Below are 12,809 nucleotides of genomic sequence, written 5' to 3' on the forward strand. Positions count from 1 at the left end.
GTATGATAGGATCATACTTACTTTTCGCGTGACTCCTCACTTCCTCAAGAAGGCTTATCGGATGGATCCATAGTTGTAGTTAACATCTTATACCCAAACAAAGTCTAGGTGACCTTTGTAACGTGGGTGAAACATTGTACTATCGTTAGACTACTAGTGACAATTTTTTCTCCATCTTTTCCTTTTTCTGGAAGAGTTAGGATATGAACAGTAGCTATGACTCTCAAAATGAACTATCTTCTCTGAAATTCATCTGATCACCTTGAAAATCATGTTATCCAATTTTGAAGAACACTTTTCATAGGTGATACTTTCAATAAGAGCACATTCCCAATTAGGAGCTCTAAATTTCAAACCTTTAGATCCATATAAAATTTTCTATACTCTAAGTTATGAAAAGTTTATTTCGAATCAACTCGATATTACCAAAACAATCTCTCCACAAAGTTGTACCCTAAGGCTTGACATCAAAGGCATGAAACAACCCATCAAAAAAAGACACCTAATATCATACATGATTTAAATGAGCCCATCTAAATATTGAAATGATAACAATTGTTGTATGCAACTTCGTGAATAAGAAGATGATCTCAATGAGAACCAAAATCAACCATATATTCCATAGCATATTCTCCAGCACTATGAAATGCTTAACAATCTTCTTCCACTTTCACTCAGGTATATTTATCATATGAGTCATACCACCTAACATTTGGTGCTCATAAGTTACCTACTAGCAATTCAAACATCAAGATACATACTCTATGATGTCTCTCTTCATTTTATATCACAATAATTTTGATTTAGATCATGATAAATTTTCACTTATCTAGATCAAGAAATCCCTCCTTAGCTTTATCTTTTAATATATTAATGATCTGAGACTACCCCCTAGTCGCAACATCGTGTTTATAGTAAAAAATCACCCCAAGATAATTCTTAATACTGATATAGGACATGAGTAGATAAATATAGATATGTATGAGAGTTAAAATGACTGGGCCAAAGCATAATTTTGATATAAGATTCAATATATTATAGAAAAAATTCGTGTATACACCAATTATAATATTGAAAATAACTAAAACTAAGTATATTGGATACATCAACTCTAATTGAATGTCTATGAAGCCTCTACTAATATTGACTATATGTTGTTGGGACATAACTCCATGGTTCCCTTAATCAATACATATGAACAGAAATAAAACACTAGAACTACAAATTGAATTGAGCTCGAAATAACAGAACTCATCACAAGCGGGATGAAAGTTGTTATCCGGTTGAGTAGGATCCTGATAGTAAGAACGTGAATCTACATTACATAAAAAAATATAGGCAAAAAAGGTATACGATTAGTGCTTTAAATGTATTGAGTATGTGAGATATGCATGATAATCTTTAAAGCTGGAAATGATGAATCTGAGATGCTTAACTGAATATGAAACTAAAATACATGAACTAATGCATTGACCAACTAGTAAAACATTCGATTGATGATAGATATTGAAATAGAATTAACTGAATATAAGGGCATGCAATATATGAGACTAAATTATGGGAGATACTAATAAGAGACATATAATCATTTGAGTTAAACATGAATCTTGATATATAATTTACATAAAAAAAGGTTCAATGTACCTTGCCAAAGTACAAAGGCTAATCTCATATAATGTGGTGCCACTAAACTAATGTTTCTAAAGGACTTAGGTGTCAGTCTTGGTTTGACGGTGATCTTTAAATATCTATAGTGGGTGGTTTTGGAACTTAGAAATTATTATTAAAGAGTTCCTAACTGACGGGTGAGTATTCATCTCTAGTCCGCTTGGTGATTAAAAAAATCCCAAAAAAAGCATGTCGATAAATTATAAATAGTACTAATCTAAATATACTAAAGGATGTTGATAAACTGATAAATCTAACTAGTTCATGAATACTAATAAATATTGACAGATACTTTATATGAAAGCATCTTTAATCATGAAAATTGATGATATGAGACATACACGTGAAATCACACAATTATAAGGCAAGAAAATATCCACATTTTAATGTTTCGTAAAAATATTGTTTAGAAATACTGAATTATAGTTTGAAAAACATAATTAAACTACTCATGAAATGGAATGGAAAGTACCGTAGAAATCATGATCTACATAAAACTCTAACTGTCGTAGAAATTATGAATTGAAAATTAGGCTTACGTTGAGACTCAATGAGTAAAAGGATACCTATTGATACCTGAAATGTAAGATCTTGATAGAATCATTGACTTTTAAGCTTGAAGGTGAAGAACCCTACTTTTAATCTTACTAACTAAATCTGTTGATGTAGGTGTGAGACGAACTAAGTTCCTTACTATGATGATATTACAAAACTTAAAGTATCCATAAATCTTGAAGAATAACCCTAACTTAATGAATATTGATCAAGAGTCTCTTTCTTGAAAATTTTGGAGTTGTTTCTTGAAATCTTATATTTTGATGATACATGCTTACTTAAGATACATAATCATAAGTTGGAATCTCTAGGGAATCATGAGAGTATAAACCTTGATTTGAAAGGAATAAATTTTGATTAACTTGCTGAAAAAGCAAGTCTGGAACCCTAGAACTGAGTTCTTGATTTCATGACTAGAGGCAAGAAGATGATGATAGAATCTTTGTAGAAATCCTAATATTTATGTTGTAAAATCATGGAGAATACTTAGAAAGTCTTAGTAGGTTGAAAATATCTTTTGGGGAAGTTGGGGTCGATCAAGAGGTAAAAAGTGTAAGAAAAAACTCAAAATAGAATTTTAATGAAATCTAAATTTTTATATACATTGATATACATAATATATGCGTGATATACATGGTCTACAGACCCTTTTACGACCATAAAATGATCTACGGATCATCATATCGGATTTATAGAGTTCACATACAAATTTGAGCCTCTGATCCCATTTTACGAGTTGAAACTACGTCTTGTAAATGCTTTTATGATCCATAGTTTCTACAATAAAATTTCTCTATGGAACATCTTTAGTAAAATGGTCATACACTTGTAATCCAAACTTTGATTAATGCGAACTTAGTGGCATTGAAAAGAGGACTCATGTCCTTTTAATTTGGTGGGTCATGAGTCACTTAAATCTTTATATTCTAAGCGATATGGTCGCTTAAGGTCAACCCTTACATGATTTTATGGAAAAACGTAGCTTGTAGGAAAGAATCTGAACTCAGCTTTGTTCGATACAATCCTATACACATAACAAGTATGACTCAAATTTTAGCTCAGAATATTTTTTTTGGAGTGTTACAAACACCTTGATTTGAATTATATTCAAGTTTTCATCTTCAAACAATCTACCCCTAAATGATCAATCAAAAGATTGTGTCCCAACACGAATATGAACATTACCAGGCTTTGAAATCTCGAGTCCCACGAAGTGTTTAGCCAAGGAATAAACATTCATGTCTAAATGACACTTCTCCACTAACAATATAGTCAAGCTTCGCATACTCTTACTGACTTTTGACTCTAAGTATCCGCTTACATACTCACCTTGTCCGGATGATATACGATAGTGATGTCATAATCTTTAACAAACTCCAATAATTTTTTTGCCTCAAATATAGATCTTTTTAACAAAAAGGGAACTTGAGATTTGTTGAGCAATAAATGTGAAAACAAGCTATATGGTGTAAAGTGAGTCAAGTTGTTAGAAGAGTTCTAGAAGCTTCTATAATCAGTTAGGAAGTTTGTTAAAATCTTATTCTATAAATAGAGGTGCTCATTTAAATGTAAAGAAACAAGTTAATAGATTCAATGTAACAGTGAAATATTGAGAGAATCATACAATTTCTTCTTCCTTCTCTTTTCATTCATTCATACACTTTAGTGTGATATAAACCTCCATTACGGAGCTTTCATGGTATCAGAGTAGGTCCCGTCTCACCCGATGTTGAGATCCCCAAAACCAAATTTGCCCAGGCACCAGATGCTAGGCAGTGGACGTGAGGTGATGTGTTAAAGAATGAAAGAAGTCCCACATCTATGGTTAATGAGATGGGTGGACTCCTTATAGGCTTGGGTAATCCTCATCCCTTTGAGCTAGCTTTTGGGATGTGAGTTAGGCCTAAAACCTGATTTCACATGGCATTAGAGCAATTGATCATAGGGTAACTTTGCAGTATTCTCAACTACTAGATACTCAGATTTCATTTGTGCTTCAGAAGTTACTCCAAAGGAAGTATCACAAAGTTGATTATCTGCTTCAATTCTCTACAAATGGCAATTGAAACATTTACTGGAAGTGGAAGCAATGTTGCTCCTCCAATGGCTACATTTACAGTACTCGATCACAATCATCCTCTTTTCCTGCAACACACAGATACTTCAGGTAGCTCTTTAAACTCTCTTCAGTTGCTGGATCTGAGAATTATGCACTATGGAGTATATCATTCAGGATTGGACTTGTAGGTCGTAGTAAATTAGGATTTTTTGATGGTCGATTTTCCTAAGTCTATGTTTGAGCCTATACTGCATGATCAATGGGAAAAATGTAATGTTGTAGTTTTGTCTTGGATTATGAATGTTGTAAGACCTGGGTTCTTGAGCTCACTTGTGTATGCTTCGGATGAAAGGAAGGTTTGGCTAGATCTAAGGGAGAAAATGACACTGTTAATGGATCCAGAGTGTTTTATCTTCACAGAGAAATTCAATCACTTATCCAAAGAACTATGTCTATTGCTAATTACTTTTCCAAATTGAGAGATCTCTGGGATAAGTATGATGCTATTATGCCCTGTCCCTCATGTTCTTGTCCTGAATCAAGGAAATTTGGTGAACATTGTGAATGGGTCTCAGTGACTCTTATTCCCCTCCCAGCAGTCAAATTCTTATGATGAGTCCTATTCCCACATTGAATAAAGCATATATTTTTCTCATGGACCAAGAGTCTCAAAGAGATCTAGTGCATTCTGTTTCTCCAAGTGTAGGACTAAGTTCAATTGAAGGTTCAACAATGTATAATCACAATGGTCCAGTCAACCATATAGGGTCTAACAGCAGCTCCTCCAGGACTTTTAGAACTTCTAGTGGTGGTGCAAGTACGTCTGGAACTTGTAAAACAAGACAAGACATTGTGCAATGCACTTATTGTGGCTGCAAAGGGCACTCTAAAGAGTAATGCTACAAAATTGTGGGATATGCTGTTGACTTTAAGTCAAAAAGGAAAGGCTCATCTTCAGGTGCTTCTGCACATCAGGTTGAAAGCTCATCAGATGTTGGGCATATAGTCAATGCAACTTCTGGCTCCCAAGGTGATCTTTATACTCAGGATCAATACCGAAAAATCCTTCAACTATTGTCTAAGAATATATCTATCAATGATGTGAACTGACCTGCAAAAGTAGCCACTGTAGATGCATGTAAGTCTTCTGTAAACCTATGCTCTCATGTTCCAGATGAATGGATAATAGATACTGGTGTCACTCATCATATTACCTCTACTCTTGACACTCTAGTCACTAGTAGTGCAGTTCCTGCTGATTCAAACAAGCATGTGCACCTACCTAATGGAAATAAAGTAGCAGTATCTCATGTAGGAAACACATGTCTACTGGACAACCAAACTATATCAAATGTGTTACACCTGCCTCATTTTGGGTTAACTTAGTATCAGTCTCCAAGCTCACTAAGGAACTTAAGTGCATGGTATCCTTTTCTCCTAATTTCTGTGTCTTTTAGGATCTCTCCACTAGTCAAGTGAAGAGGATTGGTAAGGAGGATCATGGACTTTATATACTAAAAGAGGGACCAACTCAAGCTCCAAAAAGGCTGGTTCATAGCACTAGAAGGTCTAGTAGTTAATCTGCTGGTTTACATGTTGTGTCTAAGTATGATGATGTATGGCATAAGATACTGGGTCATGCTCTTATTCATGTAATAAAGAAGCATGACTTTCTTAGTTCATTAAAGTGTAAGGACAACACTCACTGTACAGTGTTTCCACTTGCTAAGAACACCAAACTTCCCTTTCATGTAAGCACTACTATGTCTACAGATGTGTTTGATCTGTTACACTGTGATATATGGGGGCCATGCAGAGTGCCCACCTATAATGGAAAGAGGTTCTTTGTTACTATTGTGGATGACTTTAGTAGATATGCTTGGGTGTTTTTAATTAACTTTAAAGTTGATACTATGCTAGTTCTTACACAATTTCTCAAACAAGTCACTTTTCTCCACTAATGTTAAAACACTGTGAACAAACAATAGGTCTGAGTTTTTTAGTCATGAGTTTAAAGCATTATTGAGCAATCTAGGAATTTTTCATCAGTGTTCTTGTGCTTACACACCACAACAAAATGGTGTTGCTGAGAGAAAACACAGAACCATCATAAACATTGCCAGCTCAGATTTTAAGCCTCAATCCTACTCAAGTACTGGGGTGAGTGTGTGTCCACTGCAGTGTATATCATGAACAAACTTCCATCCAGGTTGCTTGGTTTTCTTTCCTCATATGAGATTGTATATGCACCCCCTTCCCTGCTACATCTAAGAGTGTTTGGCTGTTTTTGTTATGTTGCTCAAGCTAAAGTTATGGATAAGTTATCTCCAAGGGAAATTCATGCAATATTCATGGGGTATTCATCCACACAGAAGTGTTATGTATTGTATGATTTTCACAATCATTCATTCTTTGTGAACAAGATTGTTGTGTTTCATGAACACTTGTTTCCCTTCAAACATGTTCAAAAGGTTCTTGTCCCATGTTTCCTGTGCTTAATATGATCCCACCAGATGATGCTACCTTTGGTGGTGATACTCATGCTGTTCCTCTTTCTTTTGAAATTGAAACAATGGTTCAAGAGATTAACCATATGCCTCCTATGCCTACTTATGAAACAGAAACAATGGATCAGGTTCTTGATCCTGTACCTCCTATGAATGCTTCTTCTCAGGCTTCAGTTGAAGCATCTAGAAGATCCACCAGGCCTCCTCTCTGGCTTCAGGACTAGGTTACTAAACCTTGAAAGACTACTTGCTTTTATCCAATTGCTAATCAACTTACTTATTCCAAGTTATCCAAAACTTATCAGTAGACCCTACATGTATACTCAGTCATCTGTGAGCCTCAATCCTTCTAAGAAGCTGTTGCTGATCCAGCTTGGGTAAACCTGAAGTATTGTTGATCTTCCCCCGGTAAGAAGTCCATATGGTGTAGGTGGATTTACAAAGTCAAATACTTATCTTCTGGAGCTATAGAGAGACTTAAGTCTAGACAGATAGCAAAGGGTACATTCAACAAGTTGGTCTTGACTATGGAGAGACATTTAGCCACGGGCCAAGATGGTCACTGTAAGATCCTTACTGTCATTGGCTGCATCTAGAGACTAGTTTATCTAGCAAATGGATGTTCATAATGCATTCCTTAATGGAGACTTGCTGGAGGAGGTGTATATGGATATTCTTGTGGGTTTTCTAGACATGGGGAGACTCACAAGGTCTTCATACTACACAAGTTCTTATATGGGCTTAAGTAAGCACCAAGACAATGAATGTGAAATTAACAGAAGCTCTTATTGATATGGGATTCAAGCAAAGTCATTATGACTATTCACTGTTTACAAAGCTAATTGTTAATAATACTGTAGGAATATTAGTGCATGTAGATGACTTGCTTATCATTGGAAACAATCAACATCTACTATGTGATACAAGACTAGATATTCAAAAGAAGTTCAAAATGAAAGATCTGGGCGAACTAAAGTTCTTTCTAGGCATTGAAAAGTCCAGGTCTAACAAAGGAATACTAATTCACAAAGGAAATATGCATTGGATCTAATATTTGAATCAGGCCTAGGGGAGCTAAACTGGCCTGCACTCCATTGGAATTGAATCAGAAACTTACCTCAATTAAATATGATGAGCATATCAACAATGGAGTAGCTGAAGATGATAATATTTTAGCTGATCCTGCTAAATATCAAAGACTGATAGGAAGACTTTTGTATCTTACCATGAGCAGACCTGATATTGCATTCTCAGTGCAAGTATTAAGTCAGTTCATTCACTGTCCTAAACAATCACATATTAATACAACTCTAAGGGTAGTCAGGTACATCAAAGAAGCACCTGGTTTAGGATTGTTGATGTCTGCAGGAGAGAATACTGAACTTACAACCTATTGTGACTTTGACTGGGGTGGATGCTTGGAAACCAGGAGGTCAGTTACAGGATATATAGTAAAATTTGGAGGAGGGCTTATTTCTTGGAAGTCAAAGAAGCAAAAGACAGTATCAAGAAGTTCAGTAGAAGCAGAGTTTAGAAACATGGCAGCATGTGCTGCTGAAATAACCTGGTTGAATTGGACTATACAAAGAACTAGGAATCAAGGTGACTCTGCCAGTAAAACTAATATGTGACAACAAAACGACTGTTCAAATTGCAGCTAACCCCATCTTTCATGAAAGAACAAAGCATTTTGACATTGATTGTCACTTTGTTAGAGAAAGGATATGCCAAGGAATGTTGAAGACTGAACATGTAAACACCAAGGATCAACTAGATGCTTTATTAAATAAAAGTCTTGGAAAGGTTCAACACAATGTATTGAGAAGCAAACTGGGAATGAAGAACATATTTCAACCATGAGCTTGAGGGGGAGTGTTGAGAAATAAAGGTGAAAACAAGCTATATGGTGTGAAGTGAGTCAAGTTGATAGAAGAGTTCTAAAAGCTTCTATAATCAGTTAGGAAGTTTGCTACAATCTTATTCTATGAATAGAAGTGATCATCTAAATGTAAAGGAACCAGTTGACATAATCAATGTAACAGTGAAATATCGAGAGAATAATACAATTTCTTCTTCCCTCTCTTTTCGTTTGTTCGTACACTTTAGTGTGATCTAAACCTCCATTAATGGAGCTTTCAAGATTGATGCTTGAACACCTCACAATGCACTCTAGGATATGTCCTTGGGTAAAAAACAAGGCTTCAAATCATTTATTCAACTTGTTCATGTTCTAACAAAATTGAGGTATTTCAAATTATTTGTTGACACAAACAAAGTAAAAAAAAAACTTCTAAAATTATTTTAATATTGAACCTTGGACATATAAGAGTTTCGAATTGAATCACTTTAGAGAATTTTTTTTTTTGTCTCATTATAGTCTTTTCTAGTCCCCTTACAAATTGTTTGCTATTGAGTTAGCCATACACTTTATAGGTTTCTAGTCATTCACAGAACATCATCAAACGATACAAGTCTTGAATAAGAATTTACGACACATCAAAATTTTCTTCTTGATGATACTTTACTCTGTCATCATTTAACGTTCCTCGAACAATGTGATATCTCACACCTGATGAATCTTTAACCCTTCCTCCTTTTACTAAGACTACAAATTGTTCTTGTGTATTATGATCAATACCAAGTATATAAACAGTGATTTTGAATAGAGAGACTAATCATAGCTAAATAAGATCCAAGCACAAAATGTCCGTATGCATATATAGTAACATAGCATTATTAATATTCATAAAATTATCAGACAAATACAATCACTATATAAAAGTTTGACAATATATATATCTCTAGTACCTTAACTCACATTTATGAGAGAATTGATTTTGTAAACCACTTGTACTTTAATTTTTTCTTTTTATCTTTTTTTTTTTGGTTTGCAAAATATCTTCATTTTAAACATAAATTTTTTTTGTTTTTATACATAAAAAAAAATCTAAAATATCATTACCAAAAGATATTAATTTCTCAACCTTCACAGGTGAATTTTGTTTGGGTCTAAAATAAATGAGAATAACACCACCTAAGCGTTGACAATCATTAACTATATTTATGGATAGTAAATGAATAGTCCTAATATAGAATTGAGTGACTCATTTTTCCTTAAATGAAAAATGTCAAGTCTCATTCTTTCCATTATTGGAAAAAAAATATAGGACCCAACACTGAGAGGATTATATAGTATGATCAGATATCAGAATAATCATTTCATATCCCATCTGTAAAAAAAGAAGAGTACAAAAACCCTACCTAACATTATTTTGTTCTGTGCATCTTTAAAGGTACTTAAATAACCTGTGGCCATTCAATGACATTATTTAATAATTCTATTTGTCAGCTGAGTGAGACAATGTCACAAAAGAAACAATGAGAAAATTAAATTAATGATCAAGCAACCACATGTACTTTTTTTAAAATTTTTTTATTAAGGTACTGACTAATTAATTTTGTGAAAAAAAATAAAGTACTCAAGATGTGTGTTGGTGGAAACTCTAAATAATTAGGTAAATTCCTATAACAATTAAGAGGGAAAAAAAGGCTCCTTAATCTGAATTTAAGTTATATAGATTGGAAGCGTGTTTGGTGAGCATTTGGATTGATTTTAAAAAAATAGGTTACAAGCTATTATTTTGTTCGTTTTTAATTGTCATGGTTTTCTTTTTAGAGTTAAATAATTAGATATTTGAATAATATTTTATGATGTATTTTTCATCATATTGATATGTAAAAAAAATATAATTATAGTACATTTTGTATAATTTTTGAATATCTGAAATTTCAATTTAAAATATTGAGTTTATGTAATTTAATTAATCTTTGACAACTATAAATGAACGAATGGAGTAAAAACTAAAAGTAATAAGTTGGAAATATTTAATTTTGGCTTTTTTACTTAGCTTATTTTTGAGACTTTTTTGACCTAAATATAAGTATTATAAAACACTTCTTATCCTTTTCAAATACCACGAAAAAAAATAAATTTAAAACTAAAAGACACTTAAAACAAATTAATTCATACCCAATTTAAAGTTTTTATTAAAAAAAAAGTGTTATGTTAGCTTGTACTTTTATAAACAAGTGTTACATATAGATTACTTCAGTTGTGTTGCCTAGTCCTTTGTCATGATGGACTTCTTTCATTTTCAAAATGTAGAAAATAAGTAAATAACCATGCTAATGAGGAGATGTATTTAGGATTTCAAGAGGAAAAGTGCATTGTTATGAAAATGTGGACCTAAAATATAAACTTGACAGATTTGACCTTTAGGTTCTTAACACTAAATTTGTTAAATTTTTTAAAATTTAACATTACAGGTTAAACATTATTTCTTATCTATCATAATAGTAAAGTAATTTATATCATCTAGTACTAGTAACTTTCAATTTTAACAAACACATTTGGTTTCATTGTACGATTTTTTTAGCGTACACTAAATTATTTGTAAAAGAATTTTGCGATCTCAAAGACTTGAAATTTTGAAAAATTAAAGCAAAAAAAAAAGTAATTGAAACGTCAAAAGAGCTACATGAGATCATGTATTACTTTAGAAAGAAAAAAAGAAGAAATTTTTTAAATTTTTAACCTCACTTGGAAAGGTATACCCAATAAAATTGCATTATCTGATACTTTGAATGTGGGTTCACACATCTATATTTAAGTATTGTCTTTTAGAATATAACACTATATATGATTTAGGGAGGGGAGGAATCTTATAATACGAGGGCTAGTGGCTGGTCAAGTCATTAAACTTAGTTATTTTGATCAACATGGTTGCAAGTAGGGTGGGTTTATGGGGTTGAAAGTTATTTTCATGATAAATCAATTTGCCGAGAAACTACTCGGGGCTCCCATAGTTTAATAAAAGGGAGGGGATATTTTTTCTTCATCGGTGAATCCACATAACCCCTTGATATACCCATGTGCTAATGCATGCATTAAAGACCCCTTGCATTGTTAATATACCATGTTTGTCCTCAGCATCATAACCTTCACATGTCTCATCACAGTATACAACAATCAATGTACATAAGCAAGTTTGCACCATAAGAAAAGACACAACAATTCAAGCAATTCAATGTCACATTCATGCTATCAAGCATCTCATTAGTCAATTAAATAGGGGTAATAACAAGGCACTTCACAAGCATTATCATTAGCACATAACCTTTTAATTTTAACCGCTTTTCTATTCATTAAGATTTATCAAGTGGAAAATTAAATCTTCACCTCATTCTCATTACCCTCAACACACACAATGAAGGAAATACACAAATTCAACTAAATTACAAGATTTAGGAGATCACTCTCCCTAATTTGATCAATTAGTCACTTGAGTCTTCCCTTTTCAATCAATGTACAAAATCACACAATATATATCAATCAAATATTCATGATAAAATTTTGAAAATAACAATACCCATATCAAATGTTTTGAAAAATAGATCAATCAACGCAAAACCCGATTTTCAAAAACAAGGTTTGAATCCAAATATCTACACTTGAAAAGATTACTCCAGGTCTTAGGAATTCATTGGTGAAAACCGTTTTGAAAAAGGACTCAAAATTAGTTTAGAATCTTAATATTTAGTAAGTTTTTGAAAAACCTTATCATTTTCCAATCAAAATCACAAATTTTGATGTTAAAATCCATAATTAATCAAAGAAAATGAAGTTTTAGGATCAAAGAAGATTACCCAAATGATTTAGCACTAGAAATCCTTTAGAAAATTGCCTCCAAGAATTTTCCAAGCTCAAAAATGTTAAATGAGGCTTCAACCTCAAAATTTTGAAGACATAAACCCATATCTCATGTCGCAAAAGTGAATACCGTGAAAAGGCATCTCTCTCAAAAGTGAATCCTTCATGTCTTTTGCAAAGGTTACTAAGGCGAAGAGTCTCTCGCTTATATGAAGGTCACTTAAGCGATTGACCTTCGCAAAAGCGAGGCCTGCAGACACCAGCAAACACAATCAACTCTTAAACATCTAAAGGACCCTTGAGATTTGTT

At 33.1% G+C, this 12,809-nt stretch overlaps 1 protein-coding gene across 1 annotated transcript; it reads left to right on the forward strand.

Annotated features, from left to right (window-relative positions):
• The first annotated feature begins 7,404 nt into the window (after positions 1 to 7,404).
• LOC107003994 (uncharacterized mitochondrial protein AtMg00810-like) lies at positions 7,405 to 8,420 on the forward strand. The gene is made up of 3 exons (XM_015202219.1): positions 7,405 to 7,534; positions 7,650 to 7,791; positions 7,853 to 8,420. Exons 1-3 carry the CDS (start codon positions 7,405 to 7,407, stop codon positions 8,418 to 8,420), a joined length of 840 nt encoding a protein of 279 aa, XP_015057705.1.
• Positions 8,421 to 12,809: the final 4,389 nt, after the last annotated feature.

The sequence above is a fragment of the Solanum pennellii genome, chromosome 11, assembly GCF_001406875.1.
Source record: "Solanum pennellii chromosome 11, SPENNV200".
Lineage (NCBI taxonomy): Eukaryota > Viridiplantae > Streptophyta > Magnoliopsida > Solanales > Solanaceae > Solanum > Solanum pennellii.

Coding starts and splice junctions, on each gene's coding strand:
- LOC107003994 (XM_015202219.1), top strand. CDS start 7,405: ATGGATGTTCATAATGCATTCCTTAATGGAGACTTGCTGGAGGAGGTG. Junction 7,535..7,649: donor AAGTTCTTATATGGGCTTAA/GTAAGCACCAAG, acceptor ATAATACTGTAG/GAATATTAGTGCATGTAGAT. Junction 7,792..7,852: donor CTAGGCATTGAAAAGTCCAG/GTCTAACAAAGG, acceptor TATTTGAATCAG/GCCTAGGGGAGCTAAACTGG.